This window comes from Phalacrocorax carbo, chromosome 1 (assembly GCF_963921805.1).
Source record: "Phalacrocorax carbo chromosome 1, bPhaCar2.1, whole genome shotgun sequence".
NCBI lineage: Eukaryota > Metazoa > Chordata > Aves > Suliformes > Phalacrocoracidae > Phalacrocorax > Phalacrocorax carbo.
Window position 1 is genome coordinate 96,927,630 of NC_087513.1, and position 23,465 is coordinate 96,951,094.

Here is a 23,465-nt window from a genome sequence, read left to right on the forward strand (position 1 = left end):
ACAGCATTTGCACTCTTGATTATGCCTTTCCTCTAAAAACTCTGAAGTCGAAGAACATCTAAAAGTTACCTAAATTCAGCCTGTCATTTCAGCCTGATCATTAATTTAATGGAAATGATGTACACGCTTCTCCCATTGAGTGCACATGTAACAATAAGTCCACTTCATGGGATTTAGCTCCACCTAGTTTCCTCTAGATTAATGGAGTTACATAATCTCTCAGTACTGCTCTGTCAAGAAATACTGGGAAATAGTTACCTCAATGAATCCAAGGGGAAGGTAGTTCATAAAGCATATTCCCTACAGTTCATCGATGTCTGGAGCAGGAAGAAAAATGAACCACAAAAGCATTTCTAAAAGACAATATTTTGTTGTTGTTGAAGGAAATGTAATATACAAATGATGAAGGATAGAATGTGCGTGTGTGTATTGCAGAAGTTCTTGTCTTATCGTAGAGTAAACCTCGCTGAAGCTGACTTCTTGTTCCATTCAAGAACAAAAGATGATCTTGGTTTTAAGAGCTAAAATAACACAAAAAATGCCTGTGTGTCCAGAAATGAAGTAAAGCCAAAAGAAAATGACTTTTTTCCTTTTCTGGAGCTCAGAAAGCTGACAAGGGGCAATGCCGATAAAAAAGAGTGTACTTGACCTGACACTTGCCTCTAAACCAATCTCCTTGCCAAGAAAGAACACAGCAATGAAAACCTGTGGGACCCTGCTATGTCATTCTCATGTATTTGCTGTAGGTATACCAACTGCTCCTGAGAATACACATACCTGAAATAAAATGTTGGAAACAGGTATTTGTTCAAGTATAGGCTTTTATTTAGAATATATACATATATATATATTGTTTCAGGTAGAATTTTGTCAGAACACAGAATAACACTATCAAAACCACTAAAAATTATAAAATGTTATTGAACAATCAACTTTTGTGAGTGACTCAGAAAATGTAACATTAAAATTACATAGCAGGCATATTACAAGTCATAGCATATAATACCGCATTTGGATCATCCAGCCCAGCTTAGATTTTTAAATTGACTTATTACTGATATATCTATAAAGCATGAATAGGCAGGAGGAATTCAGCAAAAAGAGCTTGTTACTTAATACTAACACATTAAGAATCAAAGCTTATCGGCAGATAAAAAGATAATGCAGATCACATTCTGTTATATGAAACACTACTAAACACATAATTTAAACTTAGTCATAGAAAGGAACCCTGATTCCCTGCAGCACCTGATAAAGCTGAAGGAGTATAAAGTGCTCTGTCAGAAGGGATGAACAAGTTCCTGAATATTTTTTTATTAGAGGGAAGAATAAAATCAGGTTTAATTGTATATTAGATACACATAATACATCCTTGATTCTTGGAAGAAGAACGAACAAAACAAAACAAAACAAAAACCCAGACTTTATAAAGCAATGTTTTCTCTGTAGCAGTCCATGAATGCTCCTTGGTGAGTTTTGACCAGGAAGTCGTCCAAGGGACTGCTAGGATTTTGGTCTTTCCCATCAGTGTAGCTTAGTTTTCTGGATACCCTATAGAAAAGAATTGTTTAGATGATAAAGTAAATTACACAAAAATACTATCCTTGCTGAACAGAACGAAACTGAAACAAATCGCCAAAGCAAGATATCTGAAATTCTTGACTATGAATAGCAGCAGAACTCCTTTTCTGCATTCCTATGTGCTTTCAGCTGGAGAGGAAACTTTAAACCCATGTCATTTTAACATCTCAGTAATGCTACTCCTGAACCTAAACTACACAAATATCTATCAACTTCAAGATGTAATCTTTGAATGTATTCACAAATAGCTAAAAGTAAGACACAAGTGAGAATATAGTTATTTCCTTGCATATTACTTAAGAAAGGGTATAATTTTTTAAACGTCTATTTTAAGCTATTTTATTTACATCTGACAATTAACTACAGCCGTATAGCTGTAGGACAGCATTCACACAGAGCTGAAGAAAAGTTTATTAGTTATGAACATTTCCTTTTCTGAAATATCTCTGCCTTTATCTAGAAGATGATTATGAAAATCAAGTTTCAGACAGGAAGACAATATTCCTTTTCTTTCCACAACCATTCATTACAACATACAGCATTATGCCAAATGGCTTAGGCATAAAAGTTCTGAGGGCTCTGAAGCCATTAAAAAGCAGCTTCACTCCTGGGAACCATAGAAGGCTAAGAATATCACACCACAGGCCTAAGGAAGCTTGCCAGCTGACGGGCCATTTTGGCTACAAATCAGCAAACATGCATTTGAGTAATTAAGGAACAAAGAAATAGATTTTGTTCCAGATGGCTTGGCAAGAAAGCACTCCATGAAATCCTGATTTCCTACTCTTTCTCAAACTTCTCTACTTACATGCATTAAGGAAAGGAAAACCTTTTCCTTCAGAACAGTTACTAATCTCATAAGGAGGCTATTTTGTATGGAGTCAGGAAAAAGAATTGAGGAAAAAAAGAGGGAATCCAAGAACTATTTACTCACCTACGTGGGCATACTTAACATCACAGAAACACTCTTCTATACTCATCAGCTTGCCTCCTATCTTCCATTATATAAAAAAATAATCCAGATATAACCTGTATCAATACTGTTATATATTTGTAACACAAGCCTCGACGTTTGAATTGCATCTTTGCTTAAACTGAAACTTTTTTCTTCAAATCACCCAGCCTCTTTTCCAGTTAAGTTCTATGTATAAGTGGTTTCAAAATGCATTCAGTCTTCCTTTGAAGTTTTAACTCAAACACTGTCAGAAAATTTTTGTATCAGCTGTATGATCATCTCAAGCATAGTGAAAATTTTCTTGACTGAGTGTGGGAAGGCAGCATATCTTGTGATGCCAAATTAGACCTTTTGGCAAAAAAACATGGCAAAAAGTGTTTTGGAAAATAAAATGAGAAACTGTTCAGAGAACTTTTAATGCTTTTTAATCCTGCTGCCTATTAAATTAGTTTGTAATTAAAAACCCAAGAGATCTGAAACTTGAGAATCCTTTAAAAGTCACATATTTTCTAAGAACAGCAGATGTAGTAGGCCAGTATCCAGGAAGGTGGAAGAAGTGTTCTCCTTCCAGAGATCTAAATACACTGCCAATAGTGATAACAGCAGGAGGAGAGGATCTCAGATATCTTCCAAACAGAGCCACTGCTTGTGTACACAGAGCCAAAATGCAGGTAACTATGCCCAACTGCACAGAAGCTAACTAAGCTAACTTTTGAAAGCCCTTTCACATGGCAATATACTGCACTCTCTACAGCCTAAGCATCTGAGATGACTTGTTAGCTCAAAATACACAGCCAGAATCAAAACAATTCTGTAGTTATGTCTAAAATAATGTCTCTATAATGAACACAAAAGAAGGACTACAGTGGCTATTCAGTTAGGCCACCTTACTATCTGGTTTCACTGGCCATCCATGCTGGAGTCTGGCTGGTTTTGTCCACAGACACTTGCAACCCACTGTTCAAGTCTGCAGGCTTGATTAGCTTGGGCTCTCCCAAGCGATCATGCTGATGTTCATTCTAGAAGTACACATGTAAGCAACAACCTCCGTATCTGTAGTATAGATGCAGAGCAACATGAATTTCTTTTGAAACTTCTTTTCACAAAAGGCACTTACCTCTGGTGACACTTCTGTGCGTTTCCAGGACAGCTGTAATTCTTCATTGCCATAGGCCGGCCAGAGTGGGCCTCTGCAATCCCAGATTCTGGTGATGAAAACGTTAGTATCAAAAGGGTAAGAACAATGCTGCATAGCATGGATGCTACAGTATGTTGTTAAATATTAGCCTATTAAAGCATTGGTAATACTTCACTGGCATACTTCAATGTGCCAATTTCCTTATGAAAATGTTCTAATGCACAAGGTTCTGGCAAAACTTAATTTCAAATACATTTTATACACTGAATATACTTAAGTGTAAGCTAGGTTTCTTAAAAATGCTTATAATTTATGATCATTAGAAAAAGGCAGAAGAAACTGTTGATACCAGAAAAAAAAATGTAACAAAAAGTATGAGTTAAAATTTGAGGGAGGCAAAATAAGATGGATGGGTTAAGTCCACCTCAAATAATCAAATTCTTTACCATTAATCAGTGTTGAAAACGCAACAAGGCAAGAACCATGCAAACAAGTGCATTTCCTCTACCATTTTCTTGTATACCAGCTGACAATATTTCAAGTCACCTTCTTCAGTATTTTCCTTTGATATGTTAGTTATCTTGATGACAAGGTTCATAAAAATAAATTATGGAAAATACACATTGGTGATTTTACTTAGTAGGAAAAAAGTTCAGGTTATGTTATAAACATGCTTTAACCAAATCAGATTTTTAGAAGGAAACTGAAAGATTAGCATCTAAAAACTTAAACTAATGTAGTTTGGGTTTTTTTACATAAAATTCTACTGTCCTGAATTGATAAAAGTCTTTTTATCCAGATTAATAATCTTATTCACTTAAGCAAGTGACAGTAGGCATGAAACAACTCCATTGAAAGTTTTTGTAAAGCTGAAGAATCCAAACAAAAGCATTTGGTTATTCAAGCGTAGGATTAACAAACTATGCATTTCCATTTAGATACAGAAAGTAAAAGCAACAGCAAACTTAAAATAAAATAAAGGAAGAGGGAAAACCAGCAGATAATAAGCAACACTTCAGTAGGAAAAGTCCTAGTGAAACTAAAGAAAAGCTTCTTAGATCGCTGTTAACATGTGATTCAGGAAACCCTTTTCTATATATATTCCTTACTTAAGGGAACACACATACCCAATTATTACTGAGGAAGAAGAGCTGTCACCTAGACAGTGGTCTGTTGAGATCTGTAGACTTACCCTTTGAAGAAGTGCTTGTGAATGCTAAAGTAGAAATTAATAAAACCTCTGAAACTAACCTGGCAGGGAAGTACCAGGAATACCAAGAAAAGTTTTATCTGAAGCAGCATGAAATCCAGTGTCCTGAAAATAAAACATCAACAGATTACATTGATGGAAATACGTATTATTTCACAGCTTGCCTTGGAAGAAATGACTGGGAACATAAAAATAGGGCCTGATTTAACATTTAAATCAACAAGTCTAATGATCCCAGTAGAACCTAGTAAAGCTTAATTTGTTTGCCTCACCTTATCCATCTATAAAAACATCATCATTTCAGAAGGACAACACCTTAATTAACACGGTTTCTGTTTGAGATTATTTTAAGCAGTGACACAGTCTATTAAAATGTAACAAAATCTTTTACTGAATATTTCACAATCATTTTCAATGTTATTAAATACAGTGAGCTTCCTCACATGATCCAGAAGACCTGATACAACTTATATTTTAGTAAATAAAAATCCCCCAAACCCCAAACCTATAAAACAGCTCTACTGACCAAATAGCACTGGAAGTATGCTGCCAGTCATTTAAACAGCCTCCAGCTATAATCAATTTTTAAGCCCTTCTCCAAATATCAGCAAAGAGCGCACAATCGTGTTTGGTTTTTTTTTTTTTTTTTTTTTTTTTTTTTTTTTTTTTAACAAGGTCCTTAAGTACCTGTCTCTGGCAGGTGTGACTGTCAAAAAAGCTGGGGTTACTGTAACTGTATGTGTTCAAAAAATCCATGCCAACTGTCTGAAGACTAACATTTTTTCTGTGAGAAATCTGTTGACATTTTGTTGAAGGAAAATAATGTTCTGGTATATTTTTCAGTCGTTTTACTGATGAACAAAGATCATTTTGAAAGTCTCCTAGTCTTTTAACTCTGGGAATTGCAGATGAAGTTCGAACAGGTGAGTTAACAAGAGCATTTACAGTTTCAGACATCTGTATTCCTTCATATTTCCTTAAATTTGAAGCCCTCTGAAACCCAGGAAGTTTTGGAACTGCCTCCCTACATAATTGCTCATAGATCCTGTCAAATTCTCTATCATACTCTGTATCAGACCTCACAGAATCACTTAAATTACTCTTCACTAATCTTCCTTTCTCTTCAAGGTTCTGTGAATTTGAAAGAGGTCTTGTCAATGTCAGAGGCTTTTGGATTTCTTTGGAGCACAATTTGAAGTAGAGTTTTTCAAATGCATCTTCGTATTTCTGGGGCATCTTTGAAGGACTCTGCCTAATAGGCAATGATGAAAATGAATTTTTGTGCTGGAAAGAAATTAGTCTTTCAGAAATTATTCCTTCAGGATTTATGAGCAAAGTATTTGATGCTTTTGCAGGAGAATAGTTTGTGACAGGCGTAAAAGTGTTACTATTGCCACAGGAACTGCAAGTAGATGAACACAACTCTGAGATAAGTCCATGAGGAAAGCCAAGTTTTCGAGTTTTACTCTCTTCTACCAGATGAAGCGCTGTTGACCCTGAACTGGCAGTAGATGTTATAAAAGGATATTCTGAGGAACATCCGTAAGCCAATTTTTCACTTTCCTTGCATTTTGAATTCCTCGGCGAGACAGCAGGCTGTATCCCATATCCTACTAGAAATGTCTCTCCCATTCTAGCCATAACATTAGGAAAAACAGTCTGTTTGGAGGGGGGGTTTTGGCCTTCTCCATATACCAAATGATGTTCTGAACTTGAGTCACAGCAGCCCATTTTGATGTCATTTGTATCAATGTAAGAATAAGGTACAAGACCAGATAAATTATTAATGGAACACTTGTCATCACAAAGTTCTCTGTTCTCATTTCCAAAAGTTTGATTCTGGATGTCTTCACTTCTACTGCTGCATTCGCCGGGTAGTGCTTGCTTCAGTTTAAGGGCTCCGAACCCTCTTGTTTTGTCTACAGTGACACTGAGCTTTGGTCTTCTGGAACGCCATCTTTTGTGCCTTAAGTGTCGAACCAAGTATTTTAACTCATTTCTCCGAGACTGCTTTGTCATCAGCCTTGTAAGCATCTGTACCATTGCTGGATACAAGTCTGCAAGAGTTACATTGCTCCAGGAGCATTCCTCATCTGCAGACTGGTATTCTTCCAAGATATTGTCATAGCAAGTTTTATTCAGTTCTGGAGCAGGTCGATGCCTGGGTGTGGTTATTCTGTTTGGTGAAATGGGAACACCAGAAAACTGTAACTGTAGAGGTCTGGATGAAGGACATTCATTGGACAACTCCACTTTCTTACTGCAAACAGCAGCTTGGTTGCCTACTCAAAAAAAAAAAAAAAATTACAAAAAACCCCCAGCAGAAATAAGAAACCCAAACCTATTAGGGTACTGCCAGTAATGTATTATATGATGTAAACAATTGCATGTGGTGCAGATCATCTTACTATAATAGCATATTTCGTTAAGCTTTTTTGCCAGGCTAAATGGATGACTAACATGCAATCCATTAGGAAAAAAAAATAAGTTTTTTCCTAACCACATTGAATTAGCAGACCACAGAAGACAGAAATTAAATGTGTTGGAAGAAAACCTATTTTAATATAGCTTAATATATAGATGTAATATATTTTCATTGTACGGGCAGACTTCTTTGTTTTTGGTGATTTTTGACCAGAAGGAACAGCCTTATCCTACAGGCTTTGTAACTCTCTTTTCATATTACTTGAAAGCTTTGTACTTGGCCTGTACCAGTGCAGCTTTGCTTGCCGTAAAGCACCATGAAGATAATGCTTTTTGTAGTTGTTAGGCTTGAAATATTTACACCAAAATTCTATCTTAGGTTTGCATCAAATTTGGAGAGTTTCTGAAGAAAGTAAGCTTACTAGTGAAGTACCACTTTGAGTACCAGTTACCAGCAGACCCAAAGCCATTCATTACATTCCTTGACTTTAAAATAAGCAGAAGCAAAAAATTATGCTTTCATTTAATTGAGCTTAATGCTGCTGAATTTTCTAACTATGCATTTTTTACCTGGGGCTATTTAAGAAAAGCTGTTTTTATGTATACACAATATTTAATGTCTGCTTTTCAAATACATTTTTTGCCATAAGCAAAATCATGTTTAACTTCTCTTCAAGAATCCAGTCTGTTGAACTTTTCTGTTGGATAAATAGTGCCTTTGAGTTTTCAGTAAATTAAATATTTATTTCTAATAAATTTTAATAAAAGCACATTTTGTAACTAACATATTTGACCAACACCCAAAAGGTTTAGTTATACCAATCAGTTCTTGGACTGGCGAAGCTAAATGAAGACCTTCCGACAAACCTTGCGGTGCTATCTGAAAAACAAACAAACGACACAATCTAATACCCTGAATTTTTTACACATTAAAGGTAAAATCAAAACCTTATTTGTGACTCCTCCTACTCTCTCATTACTATACTAGGTCCTGTACAGAGTTATGGTCCTAAGGAGCTTAGTAACTTTCAGACAAGGAGGACAAAGTCTTAGACTAAGACTCCAGTTAGAATTTTTAACAGTTACCAGTTTAATCTTGGAAAGCTGTTTATCATCTTTGCAACTTCTACATGATTTATATTATTTTAATCCCTTTCCCGAATATGAGAATTTATACATGGATATGTATACCTGGATAATCTGTACATCTCTAGCAACTCCAGTAGAAAACAGAAGCTGTACCATGTAACATAACCCTCTGCCCCCAATTCCCCTCGCCCCCAAAACCAAAATAAAGCCAAAACTCATTTTTTCTCTACAAACTTCAAATAAAGGCTTTTCAGAAAATGTACGGAAGATCAACATGCATATCAGGGTTCAAAGAACAAATCATCAAAGAAAAAAAAAGAAACATTTGGATATCATCTGCTGTTTCTTACAAATAATTGCTGTCAGAGACCTGAGATACTGTGATATTTACGTAGACAGCAAGCAGCAGAGGAACAATGACGGAACAGTAGAGAAGCTGTAGTAGAATTCATTGTGCTGCACAGTTAGAGAGTTCTTATTATAGTCTAATTATCTAATAATTTGTAACAGAACAGAAGAAATATGTTACCGTAATCCATTTGGGAATTTTTCTAGCATAATCTTGTACTATCACATCTACTTGAACTTTTTCTTTCTCTTGAATTTTCCCGTCACATACGTACTGATTCTTGGGGGCGGGGGGGGGGGCGGAACGGCGCAGGGAGGGAAAAAAGAAAGTAATTAAAACACATAGAAATTATTGACACTGACAAAGTCAAACATATTACTTTTTTTTTCTTTTTTTCAAACTAGTGTTATTCAGATGAGGATATCCAACCAGCATAAACTTCTTTTTAATGTATAAATCTTATGCCAAATAAAAAAATTCCTGTGAAGGAACTGTATGTGAAGACATTTAAAAAGAGATAACTAGCTAGTTTATTGATGCAGGGAAAAGCACACACTGCCTCAGAAGACCCACTGACAAAAACAAAAAACAAAACAAGTCTTAGTGTTAGGTTACAAAGCACTAGTAATTATGGCTGCAAATCTTTACATGTATTATTAACATCCCAAGAATACATCTAGAAATTAAGGTCTACTCTGTAACACACCTCTACGTAAAACCTAGAAGTGTTTGGTGATAAACAGCAAACGTTTTTCATTAGTGAAACTCTTGCTTTCTGAAGCATTTTCTTTTGGCTGTGGTCAGAGACATGACAATGCCTAGCACTATGCTTAACAAGTAAGAAAAGTAAATTAAATTTTGGTAATTGTATTTGAGCAAGCAAAACAAAATTAGAACGGCTGCGCATACAGTGTGTTGTACTTTTCTTCATCAATGTAACTACTGTGGGTAGTCCTGATACCCATAGTCTAGTTTGGGAAACAACAGCAGAATATTTCAGTCTGCTTTTGTTGTGGTAGCCATTATTTCAGATTTACTTTTTTTTAAAGAAAATCATGTTACCTGTTTATGCTAGACTGTCAGGTGAATGACCATATTTTTATAAGTGAAACTTTGGGATTCATCTGGTTATTCTTTTTCCATACCTATAATAACCTTTCTCATGGTTGCCTGTTCTGTGTAATACATAGTACGGCTTTCTCTGGTATACTAATAATACCAAGACATAATATTACTTCATATTGGTCTTCATGGTATTATTTATTGAACCTCTCATTTGCTGTACTTCCTAAAAATGTGCATTAAGATGCAGGCTACATTGAGTCTTTCTGCTGATAGTGCATCAACTCATCACACATGTGTAAGCTATTGAAATAGTTCAATCATTTCTATTGAACACAAAATTATTCCATTACATTAGACACCAGAATTTTTACCTGGAAGTGAATGTCTTCAAATTTTCTTCTTACTGAAACTATATCAGCATCACTTTCTTCACCTACAATTTGAAAATAAATACTAAATAAAATCTAGTTGAACTCAAAACCAAAACAGAAAAGTTTTTAAACACACATTTCACACATGTGAAACTTATTGACTAAAGTGCTTAAATTTTAGAAAACTGTTTTCTACAGGAAGCTTTTTATCTGTATTACATTTCCATTTCAAGTCAAATTGAAAAGCCAGGTTTATAAATTACTTGAGAGGAACAATGTAGAGTGAAGCTAACTTGTTTGTAACCAGTTCTGCAAGAGTTATGCTAAGCATTTCAGAGAGTAAAATATTTTCAAAGCTCTGTTCTGCAAGATTCACTATTCATTAGTGTATCATTCCTGCTTATTTCCTGCTACATTCCTAAATATCCCAACAGTGATAGTAAGGACCTTCTACCATGCTTCTTTTTCTTAGTTTGTTATTGTCAAGATTGCCTTAGAACTGCAAAGGTGAGAAATAAGACAGACTTGAGAATATTAAAAAACATGTCCATATCTTCCAACTTAACTTTTAAGTATTCTATGGGTATTTTTGTAAATGGAACACAACAAGACTTTTTTTTTTGCTAGATGTAGCCGGACCTTCCAATTCATCATTAGCTAAAGCCTCAGTCTTTCACAATCATAAAACACATGACTGTATTGTAAGCCCTGATTTTCTGAACTCCCCTGGCTGTTACATCTTTGTCCCATGATTGTATTCACCACAGGGAGGGGAAGAGAATAACAACCCTGAAAAGGAAAAAAATGAGTGAAAAAAATCTTAGTTATGATCCCTACCCACGTACCTGCCTCTTCATATTATTCTTAAATTACCGAAAACAGAATGAAAAATCTTTTCCAGCCAATCCCATCTTTGATTTTTGTTCGCTGTCAGTACAATCACCCCCTAAAACACTGTGAACAGCTGCTGCCATAGAGCTAGGATAAAGATACATATGAAAGAAACGCTACCCTTTTGGGAGCAACACAATTTTGCATCTTCTGGTGAAAATGTTGAACAATCAGAGGGTTGGCTTTGAAAGTCTACCTGATCCCAGTAGAATTATTTTATTAGAAATGAAAACCATACCTGTCAGATTATCAAAGTTTCTTCCCACATGACTAATGGAAGACAAAGTTGTGGCCGCTTTATCCACAGGAAACCAGTTACTAAGCATCAATAGTGGAGGAAGCAGTAAAAATATTACTGTTTTTATCTGATAAAGTTTCAGCTCCAGTTTCTGTTGTAACAGCTGATACTTTCTGCCACACAGTTGTCTTCCTCCAGTAGAATTGGGCACAAAACTGGCCGACTGCTCCCTAACTGGTCACTGAGATGACCAGACTAGACTGCTACAAAAATGGGAGCTTCTTCAGATAAAGGCAGCAACACTGGTGCCCAGGCATGCTCAACTCCATCACACCAATTACAAAATAGCTTGTATCATAGAACAAATTGACCTGTGTACAAGTTGAATACGCCTCTAGGTGTGAAACCTCACAAAAGTGTAATTTTAGTATGTCTACAATGTATTGTCAATAATACTTAAAATCTCTGGAGCATTAATTATTAGCAGAGGACCATGGCACAGAATGGAATAAAGTGAAGTATCTTCTCCAGGGAACCTTAACGTATTTATAAGGGCCAAAAGGGAAATTTGGGAACACCTCTGTTCCTCAAGTACAAAAGAGAGAGGAAAAATGAAAGCTCCCACCTTTCTCTCTGGAAAATTTGACCTATAATAAAGGAAGTTATTTCACTGGAGAGGGACTCAATACACTATCATTACCTAAAAGATATATTTTACTTAAAAGATAAATATATTAGTAAGGGGATTACTGTAAATTTTAAGTTTTGATTTTGATATGATCTTCTCAACTTAAATACACTTAGATAAATACACAATTCAAATTGAACTTTCCCCTTTCTCTCCAAATAAATTAATTTTTCTGTGATACTCTCCTAATAGATACAAGAAATTTCATATATTACTATACTTTGCCATGTTACTTCCTGTGAAACCCAAGAAGGTAAAACCTAATCATTTTCCCTATTAAGGGCAGACCAATACTTACAGGTACAGGTGAGAGCTGTTTCACTTTATTTATACCTGCTGTTGATAGGCTTTGCATATTTTTAGAGCAAAAATACTGAATAATACCTGGAAGAAACACTGCTTTCTCTGAGAAGCGTGAAGCATTCTGTGTGAATACTAAAGATGGAAAAAGCCTGCCAAAGCTAAAGTTTTAGCTAAAGCAGCTGAAGATACACTTTTTCCTTAACAGTTAGCCTGTCTCATTGCTAACCTTTGAAATATTAAAAAAAAACCAAAAAACACTTAAATCCCCAAACCCAAATGCAAAAATCCAAGAACAAAAAACCCCAAACACCTATGTGAATTCCATTTTTAAGTGAGGAATCCAATCCCACATCTCTAAGAAGCTAATTTCTAGGTCTTACTGTATTTGGAGATAGCTGGGACTCACCGAGGTTGCTATAAATCCTCTCCAGTCTCTTCCTAGAATATTCACAAGAGAAGGAGGAGGAGTGGATAATCATATTATTGTACGCTGCTATGAATATACCACAGTCTGAACTGCATCACTCATTTATCTCATGAGTGCAATAGAAAAAGGACACTTAGAAAAACTAAGCCACAGATGCCTCTGAAATTTTTTTCCTGTATTTCATTGTGCAGGTTGAGCAAAAATGAAGTCACATTTTCTAAGTTTGCAGAAATTATTTTATCATTCAAATAGGTATTTGAAGTTATCCTCTCAAGCAATAGGAGGACAAATTTCAGATTGCTATTTTCTATTTTTCCCCTCAAAAAAGAACTAATCATCTGCCTTGGAGACAGCTATGCATATGAAGCACCTAATTTACACCAGAGTATTTAAACACCAGCTAACCATGTTTTTCTGCAACTACTCTTTTGAACATTAAATGCTAGTTACTGCCTAGCCATAGTTTAATTTATGCAAAATAATAAGTTTTTATACACACAAGAATCAAAAGATCTTGAGTAATACAAGTTTAAAATATTTGAAGAAGTCAAAGATTGTTTCCACCAATTAATAGAAGCAAATAATTATTTTGGAATAAAAGGTCAAACCCACCCAAAACTTTGCAGACAGGCCACAAGACTGAGGCTGAAACTGTTACAAACACTACTGAAGGTGTATTGTCGCAGCTGAATGCAATATCCATGTTTACCAGACCACTAGAAATTAATGTATATATTCTAATTATTAATAAAACGTCTATTGCCACTTATGCCAAAGTTTTGATTTCACAGTTCCTTTCTTTTAATAAAGAAAAGGTAATTGAACATATTCCACATTGACTTTCCAACATATCAGGGATTCAGGGCTGGAATTTTAAAGAGGAATGTGATTATTGATTTCATAGTATTACCAGTACCTCAGATTCTTATTATTCCTACTCTCTACTTTCTGAAAGGGTACAGAACACTTATTAAAATAATTTTTATTATATTAGAAAATTATGAAAGTTATTTACAATCTTTTTCGAAAAGGTGAAAAAGGTAGCTAAAAATTAATTAAAACACTCACCTATGTCAGATGTATTCACACGAGAGTTCTCAGGAGATGCCTTAAAAGCACATGAAAGAAATTTTAATATAGCTTATGGTACCAGGTCTTAACTAGTCTATAGAATTTTCTGCTCTCACTGCTAGCTCAATTTTCTGGGGGGTCGGTGGTAGTGAAACAAACCCAGTTGTATTTCACAAACTATATCCAAATGACACCATCTTTATTAACAAATCTGCACACAAATTTGTCTTGATTCACATCTGATTACTCAATAGGGAAAACTATTTTCTTCCCAGCCCTTCTATATTCAAACAAATAATGTAAGGAAAAGCTGTTGCACAAGAGCAAAAAACAGTTGGCAGATGTATTCTAATCACCCAAATCTTTATCAGTATGTACTGGGTATTTCTTCTGTGTTCCAATGCACACTGAAAGCTTAACTGTCCACTTTAAATATTTCTTAATTGCCTACTTCAAAAATTCTGTATCTAAATATATAAATAAATATATAGATTTTTTGCTCTATTTCGTAGAAGCCTTGGTAGTTGCATAAAAAGCTCATTTATATGGATAAGGAGCCTTTTCTTAATGTTTACAATCTACATCTGACATCATGTTCTTCAGAATTTCTTTTTAAAAAGTCTAATTCTATTCTGTCCAGTTCAACCATAAAATTAGTGTATTGTGGGTTAAAAGGACATCAATAATATAAGACAACCCTAGCTACCATCTGTGTAGAAGTAATTAGGAGTAATCATATCACTCTTCAAATGCCGAGTATTTTCTCCTTAAAAGGAGTCAAAATAAGTTACTCTAGTCACCACAGGTTTTACATATAATAATGAATAAAAGACACACATATCGCCTAACTTAAAAGACAATTGATGGTTTAAAGCATATGTCCAACTGCTCTATCTCCAAGTAAACTTAAAAGAATAGTAGAATTTATCTGAAATCCATGGCTTATATCATGGCTGTTTTTCAATACCCCAAATATCACAGTGGGAAGGAGGATATGTAATTATATGAAACATATGTAAAGCCTACCACATAAACAACATGAACAGGGATATAGCAAAAATTTTAAAAAGTGTCATGAATACACCATCACAAAATGTATTAGACCACCACATATAAAAGTCCAGAACTCAAATTCATCACCATCTCAAAGCACAGAACCTATCGTGGAAGGAAACAATCAGGGAAAGTATACCAGATGATCAACATTAACCAGAACATGAAGATTTTAATTTTACACAAACATGTACTTGGTAAGTAGAGGCACATCTTTCCAAAAATGAGGCAACTACATGTGGGGAACTACATAAGGGGAAATATAAAGCAATTGTTTAATAAGATACCCGAAGTTTGAAGAACTGCAGCAAATTACTTTAACCCCTCAATTTTTTCAGAAATACTTATTTAAGGAAAATAAAGTGATTCAATCTAGCAATTAGGTCTTTAAAATCTAACTTCATAGCTATGGTACAGGACCACCTGCTCATGATTAATTTCTTAGCTTTTGACTGCATAAATAAATATGTTTTCCCAAAGAGGCTTTATGAAAGTAGATGCAATGTGGTGCCCATACCTGATGTATTGTTGAATGTCCATCTTCAAAATCAGTGGTCTCTTGCTCTGATATATCTTAGCATGCATGGAAGGAAAAAAAATTCTATTTCAATAGGCCACAGATCAACATTGTACCTGAACTCATTAAATCTCCATTTATATATACTTTTATTTATTTTGAAAAATATTTAACACAGACATTTAACAAATGGAGAACATACATAGGAATGAAAAAAAGAACAGCAAGTGACAGAACAACATTCTAGTCAAATACAGCAGACTAATTCTGATCAGAGATGTACACCTACCATGCTACATGTTTTCTTCTTCATGCATGAAGCACCACAAAAAATAAAATTTGCCCCTTTATCAGGTGGTATCACTTGTAGAAAAGGAAGACAACAGCAAGCTTTTTGTGCATTTTCTTTGCATATGTTGAAAAGGATAAGAAAAAGACTAACTGCTCCTGAAGCCTGAAGGTAGAGCCCCAAACCTCTATGGCATCTTTTTAATTTTTGGCAAGGTGGGGCTTCCAAAACTTCTATGGCTGTCTTCCTGCACAGATAGACCCACCTGCAATCTTTGTGCAGTTTTTCTCCCCCATTTATTTCAAAAGAAGCAGAATATAGAGACTGTAAGAGCTGTCTGATTTAGCAGAGATGTCCCCTTTTTACATTTCAGTCTATACTTATTTCTTCATTAGCTATCGCAACTCAAACGGATTTAAATAAAACCCAAAACTTATTAAACCAGAGTAGTAGCTACCTTCAAATAAATGTGACTTCCACATAAGCTCGTTTCACAATTAGCCTCCAAGCCACATACTGTTGCTATTAAAATTACTCAGACTGAAAACTGTTTTGATATCGCCAAAAGAAGTTATATTTATAACCATCGCCTTGTTAGGTTTAAATAAGTTATCTAGAACAAGCTACAGCTTCTCAAGTCTGTATACAGTGCATATGATTATGAAGTGCATATAAAAATTATTGCCTACATCCATTGTTAATACTGCATAAATTACAGAAATTTAATCTTTCTCAAAATAGAAGATCTTTATCTCCAAAAATAAGACTTTGCTGGTACTGAGGCCGCAGTAGGACTTCTCATGATTGGATGCACGTGATGATAGACTTAAATAATAAAAATAATACATGTGCTTTAGCAGGTATGTTTACCCTACTCAAGATTGTCATTAAACAAGTTTCTCTTTAATGCAGAATTTGTTGTCCTTGCTTTTTTCTGCATTTCTGTTTCCAGATAAACTGATGTCAAACATCAAAAGTGATTTACTCTTTTTGGTTAAATGGTGAGAAAAAGTTATCTCATACCTAACTCAGGCACATCAGTATTATTTACTCCTATAAACACTTCATATTAACTAATCGTACCAAGCATATATCTAAAGATTTCCAGTTTTCTAAAGGCTTAACACATATAGAAAGGAACCTAAATATGTCATCTGTTCTTTCTTCCATTTTAAAGCTGGAACAACTATACCTAACTTAGCTCTAGGAGTAAACAAATCCATTCTTAAGAGCAACTCCATAATCTTCAAGAAACATATTTCAGGATTTCCTTATGTTTACATTTGGAAAGCTCTTCTAATATTTGGCCTAGAGTCTCTCTTTTGTTCTTCCCCCCCCACTCCCACCCCCACCCGCTCCATTTAAATCTTATCACCAGTGGCTCTAGTGATTTTTTTTTCTTTTCCTGACTCACCCCAGCTAGTCAAACTACTATTGAATACAAAACAAAGTAGTCCACCACAAGTTCTATCACTGTTGAACAGTGCAGAAAACATGTTCTGTGTGCTTTGCATACTAGGCAGCTGTGCATATATTCTAGCACAGTATGCGCTATTTTCACAAAAGAGCGATACTCTTGGTTGGCTCAACCAGTCTTCAGAATTGCCTCTTCCTACAATTGATCATTCCTACATACTATTACTTTGAACTTCTCTGCATGAAATTACACAAAGTTGACTTTAAGTTTTAGCCCCAATTTGTCAGACCATCTTTCACAGCTGTCAACCCTACTTGGTATCCTCTGCAAGTTAATTAAGGGTATCCCCTCTTTTACTGTTTACTTAATGAAAGCATAAACTAGTAATTTGCTCAGGACAAGTTCTGGAAGAAACCCCTCATGTTTCCCTTCAGTTTGGACACAGACCACTGATAACTATTCTAAGCAGTTTTCCAACCAGTAGGAAACTGGGCTATAAAACCACACTCATATAAAGTTAATATAAACACTCTCATAGGAAGTTAATGAAGCATATTATATAAATAGAGAGCTCTGGTTTCTGCTTGTAACCTTCTCAGGAGATTTACGTTTGCTATTTTGCAAAAAACCTACAGTAATGCTTCCTTTAGAATATATTAGCAATGCGGGTTTTTAGAAGCTGAATAAAGCCAAACATTTCTGGGTTGGGAACCCAGGAAATCATAACAACACAGTAACGTCCCACTGAAATCCCTTACTGAGCAAGATCTATGAAACACCACAGAGGGTGTTTTGTTTCAAAAAAAATTCTCAAGGATAGAAAGAATTTTAAGTGGCTAATATATGACAGAAATATTGCCGGCATGGAACAAGAATAGGCAAAATTTGCACCTTAGCTTCAATAATCCATAGCCAGAAGGAGCTTTTTCTTCTTCTTGTTGGTTTGGGGTTTTTTTTTTTTTGTTGGTTGTTTTGTTGTTTTTATGTTTTGGTTTGGGTTTTTTTTAAGGATAACACCAACCATAACCAGCCAGTTCAAATGGTTACTCCATATACTTTTGTGTTTCAAATAAAAAGTAAGAGCAGGATATGATTTGTTTAAATTTAACAAAATCCATGAGATCCTATCTTTTATAGCATACTTGAACTCTCATGTGACTTAATGAGATTCTTTTCACACACATTTATTTTCTAAGTCCACTTATCTAGTTATTTTCAAAAAGCTAGCAATTTCCAAATTTCTCCACTTGTATACCCATGTAAGTCGGTTGGAATTTTTAGATTCAGGAAACATCTGACAAAACCAACAAACACAACAGAAAGATTACTGTTTAATTGATAAGGGGAGATTATTTTAATCAACTTGTAATGATGGTAACATCAATTATAATGTATTTATTAATCTTAAACATTTTAAACTATAATTCAGAATCCTTATGAACTTAAGTATTGTTGGTTTTATGGGCGGTTTCCCCACAAAAAACATTGAGTATCCTGAAAAGTCTGGCATAAAACCAGGACATCATCTATTAAGTCAAGACTCTTTGGATGATTTAGAGCACTTATTGTTTTAAACACCTTACCTGTATTCCTTTGACTTACTCTATTATGCTGCAATTAGAAATAGGAAAAAAAAAAAAGAGTCAGAAGAATCTTTGAATAGTAAAGTTATTTTAATCAGTGCCTTTATTTACTTCGGTATATCTCACAGCTAGGCACTTCCTAAACAACCGGTTTCCTTCAGGTTTCCCATGGCCTGACCAGAAAAGCCACAAATACAAGGCAACACTTACCTGATCATTCACTTCTTGCCATACTGTTGCTGTTAAAATCACTACTAGAACATAACCTATTACTACCTTGGTCCACATAAGAGGCTAAGACAGAGAATTCCTCTTACAGTCCTTAATGGATTTAGTCTGTAAAGTTGTGTGGCAAGGCTGGATGATGCACAAGGTACTACCAGGAGTGCACAAAGAAAGGGAAATACAACTCCTCTTTTGTCTCCATTAAATCCACTCTTGTTCCCCAAAACTGAATTTCACTCCTCATCCCCTCACTCTGTGGGGTTCAGAACAGCTTCTAACTACCAAGGCACACTACACACCTCAGCTTTTTAGACAGATATTAGGAAGGTGTCAGCAAGGTTACTTTTGAGTTATGAGAAACACTGAGATTTTGATGAAATTCACTGTTGAGTTCTTATGGGGGAGTTTAGGAAATAAAAAAAAGTTACAACTGCTTGTTTAATGTAAATAGAATAAAAAAATACAGATCATATGCTCACAACAGTAATGTCTTTAGCCTGACATAGAACAGCGAGTGCTAAGACTGCAAAGATATTTTACCATTATTTTACAGAAGAAAAAATCTAAAGATGAAACCATTAAGCCGTTTGGAATTGACAAGCCAAACCAAGATAAATTGATTTGATGCATATTAACTTCAATGGCAATATTCTGATGAGATCCAAAAGTGTGTCTCCATGTGCATGAGACAGCATTAAAAAAAAGTATTTTTGCAGGTTTACCAGTAGTGTGCTAGCCACTGGTAAATGGTCATCTATTTTGGTTAAGACTGTCAGATGAGATTAGACTAATCTATCCTAAAACCCTGTTTTGAAGTAGAGGCTGACTTCATGGATACCTCTTGCAAATATTATATGGCACAGCAAGATTAGAATGTATTCCTAAATACATTGTATATTTAAAAAAAAGAAATATTGCTGCATTTTAACTGCATAGTAGGACTATATTATTAGATACCTCAAATATTTCCTTCTTCCATATTTTAAGCTTCTTGGTTGACACTTCTCCCCATTGTTTTGGTCCTAGAAATAACAAGAGATATTAATATAAACATAGCTTTTCTTGTAACACTATCTATACTGAGTATCATTCTAACAAACATAAACATCTAGGAAGAAAATATTACACAGTAACAAAACATTATCAAATCTGAACAGTCTCCAATACAATTGCTGAAACAAAAACTTACAGGAAAACAAACCAAGAGAATATTGTAATTTCAAGTTAATTGACAAGTCAGACAAAAAAACCAAAAAACAAAAACTACCTGCTGAGTCTAACAACACTGAGCTAAAATCCAAAGAGCATTACAGCCCCAGATACTACAAAGAGGTGAAAAAAGAAAATTATTTTGCTTTTTAAATTTTAATGCATACAGATTACATGGTATCCGAGGTTACTTAAAGTCATAATTAAGGCTTTACATGACTGAGATCCATATTCATTCCATACTGAACAGAGGTTACTAAACCAAAAGCATAACCAAGCCATTATAAATCCAAGACTGTGTATTACAGTGCTGTATGCATGTTTCCTCCCTCTCCCTCTCTCAACGTACAATATATGAATTGCAAACTTCCCAGCCTGTAAAAGCCTTTACAAAATAATTAATATTTGGTACAACCGTTACACTGGGCTTGACACCGCAGTAGTACTTCATGTGTATGTCCAGTTAGTTGCTCTTTATGAGAATTGATATGGCAATTTATGTACGAAAATCCTCACTTCAGTGACGAAAAAAACTGGCAGAACATTTAATTTCCCAGTGAAGCCACAAGTCCCCCTAAAACCCTGAGCGATGTATTTTAGAACAACAGGGTTTTTCCACAATAAACTCTCCATAAGAATTACCAACTCCATAATGGATTAACAGTTATAATAATGAAACACTGGAAAAATATGACATGGCCTATTGTGGTATAGATTTACACTAACCACACATTCAATGAAAAGCTAAAGAGACTACTACCCAGTCTACCCTGACATATGACATAAGAGAAATTTATCAGAGCAGCCTTCAGAATACTAAGCAGAGATGAAACTATACAATCCATTCATGCATATCAACTTCCTGCCAATACCTCCATTTCTTTGTTTCCCCTTGGTCTTCTCAATTTTGATTCTTCTTCTTCCAAGACATCCAAATACTAACCATTGTTATCCTGAACTTTGCTAATAACTCTTTGCTGTTGTCTAAAACAGAGGCGGCAATGGACTAAAATAGTGCATTATAAAATAACTCTCTGGGTGCATCAAAGTTTACGTATGAAATAACATACCTAAGTGGACAAAATTCTATATCCATTGCAATTAAATGTTATGTAAATGCCAACAGTTGCCTGCTTCACTAAGTCTAAATATACAGCATGCAAATATTGAAGCTTTAAAAACTTCTTACCATCAGGCGTATTGTAAGTGAGGGTTTCCATGGAAATAAGTAAATCATCTTCAAAAGGTTGATTATACTAAATAAAAAGGACAATTAAAGATTAGCATAAATGATTAAAACAATATTTTTAACATGCATTTTAAGTATTGTTTTTATCAAAACGTGAAATTATCAGTATGTTTTATTGGCTGAAGTTAGAAGTCAGCAATCTGGAAATACTAATTTCTAGGGGAAACATATTTTAAGCATGCTTTTAAGTCATTCAATTTCAAGGCACAAGCAAGTCACTGATGAAATAGGGATTCAGAGTTTTCAAAAGTAGTTAAGTTACTCTATTACGGGGTTTCTTCGAAACTTCAGCTGCAGCAACTGGAAGCAGCCACTTAGCATAGACCTACAGCTCACGACATATAAAAATATCCAATCTAATGCTAGATAGGAAAAAGTTCTAGAACCAGAGTTTTAAAGCCAGTTCTAGAACTGGCCTTATGCCAGTACCGAGACATTTGCACATTTTCCTGAACAGCAAAGATTACATCCCTGAATAAATACATGCATCTCTGGATGGAGGTGTATGGTTCCCACATCTTTAAAACAAAATGGCTCTGAAGTCAGGAGGATTTGTGGAAGGAATCTCCCACTTCTTTCTCTATTTTCATTGAAAATACCTCATCTAATGCTAGCTAATTTGGGTTAAGGGCACTATAAGGACAACTCGGACTGATATTGAAATCACTTATACTGGCAAACCCAGATGTATGTTTTGGGGATGTATTCAAGAAGAGGACTCTTCACTAGCTTACTCATGCCAAGGCACAGGAGCGCATAGCTCAGCACAAGCTGCAAAGCTGCACGAGGCCCTGGGTGACGGCTGCTTTAGGTAGCCAGGTAAAATAGGAGCTTGTGACACCACCACTAACTGACAAAGAGAATTCATTGTCAGTTACTGCAAATTAGCGCAAAGGAAGCAGAACGTGCCAGTACTGGCACAGCAGGACCTGGGTCGTCATGAAGGAGGGGAGCAGAGAGCGCTGCCACTGCCTGAGGCGAGGTGGGCAGAGGGGCCGCGCCGCCCACCAGCCTTCCAGAGGCGGTCGGAGGGACGCGCAAGGGCGGCCAGGCCCGGCCAACCCGCGCCACACGCCATTTGGGCACGAGAAGCCCTACGCAGACCTGGCACCCGAGACAGGCGGGAGCGAGGCAGGGCGGCCTGGGGACCCGGCGGGGTACGGCGGTGCAGGCCACAGAACGTCCCCACCGCCCCCGCCTCAGGGGGGCGACTAGAGGCCCTGCCAACAGCCCCCGCCCAACGGCCCCCACCCAACGGCCGGGGCGGCGCGCGAGCGCGGCCCTCACCCTCTCCAAGATGTGGTTGATGGAGGCCACGAAGCGGGCGTTGCTCTGCCGTAGCCGCTCCTCCATGTCCAAGGCCGCGGCCATAGCCACGGCCTGCTCCCCTCCGCGACGCCGGGGGACAGCGGGCGCCCCACGCACACGCTCCGGCCCTGGCCCCAACCACAGCCAGCCGCTTCCGTCCCGCCTCACGCCAATTCAAACTGCGCTCTACCCTCCCACGGCCTACCGCCCCGCTTCCCACCTCTGATTGGACTTTCCTCACGTCAGTTCGGGCGCCGCAGCTCATCCAAGTACGCAGTGGGGCGCTTTCTCATTCTGATTGGCTGCTAGAGCTGCCGAGGGCCCATCCCCTCCCCACAAGTTAAGCGGTCGCAGAGTCCTCCCATTGGGTACGGAGTTCGCAGCGGGACGCGGCGCGCAGTCGCTGCTTCACCTAGCAACAGCGGCCTACCGTGAGCTCCCATTGGCCACGGGGTGAGCTGCCGGCGCAGCCCGCTGAGCCCGCTGCTTGCAGGGCCGCTCCCGCGGGCGGCAGCTGGCGCCTTCGGGCGGCCGCTGCCCCTCTCCGGCCGCCGGTGTTGGGTCGGGCTCTGTGAGGAGAGCTCCCTCAGCCGGAGCGGGCGTGGCGGCTGGAGGCCCGGCGGGGAGCCGCTGTGAAGGCAGCCGTGGGTGCCGGGACTGGGGAAGCGCTGCTTCCTGCTGCTCTGTCGTCGGCGAAAAAGCCAATATTTAAATTAATGTAAAATAAACACATGGGTGGGTTTTTTGGTTTTGGTTTGGTTTTTTTTCCCTGTGGTGTTTGTGTTTGTTGTTTTTTTTTAAGTCAGCTCCAGGCA

General features: G+C 36.8%; 1 protein-coding gene across 2 annotated transcripts; it reads right to left on the reverse strand.

The window, feature by feature from the left end:
* Positions 1–809: 809 nt before the first annotated feature.
* On the reverse strand, positions 810–23,041 carry HJURP (Holliday junction recognition protein). Of its 2 annotated transcripts, none has more exons than XM_064468258.1 (13): positions 22,871–23,041; positions 21,283–21,349; positions 19,842–19,906; positions 18,660–18,687; positions 15,371–15,426; positions 13,798–13,837; positions 10,183–10,244; positions 8,927–9,025; positions 8,128–8,188; positions 5,572–7,166; positions 4,926–4,989; positions 3,654–3,741; positions 810–1,551 (listed from the first exon to the last, which is right to left on the reverse strand). In XM_064468258.1, exons 1-13 carry the CDS (start codon positions 22,913–22,915, stop codon positions 1,425–1,427), a joined length of 2,397 nt encoding a protein of 798 aa, XP_064324328.1. In that variant the 5' UTR covers positions 22,916–23,041; the 3' UTR covers positions 810–1,424. The 2 variants fall into 2 exon arrangements, with proteins under 2 accessions (XP_064324328.1, XP_064324319.1); XM_064468249.1 differs by lacking the exon at positions 22,871–23,041 and adding an exon at positions 22,630–22,844.
* Between the last annotated feature and the right edge of the window lie 424 nt (positions 23,042–23,465).

Excerpts from the sequence above, each read along its gene's own strand:
- HJURP (XM_064468249.1), bottom strand. The coding sequence starts at position 22,713 with ATGGCCGCGGCCTTGGACATGGAGGAGCGGCTACGGCAGAGCAACGCC. Across the intron at positions 15,427-18,659 it reads AGTAAGTCAAAGGAATACAG|ATATATCAGAGCAAGAGACC; the intron begins GTAAGGTGTTTA and ends ATGCATGCTAAG. Across the intron at positions 8,189-8,926 it reads AAATTCCCAAATGGATTACG|ATAGCACCGCAAGGTTTGTC; the intron begins GTAACATATTTC and ends TTTGTTTTTCAG.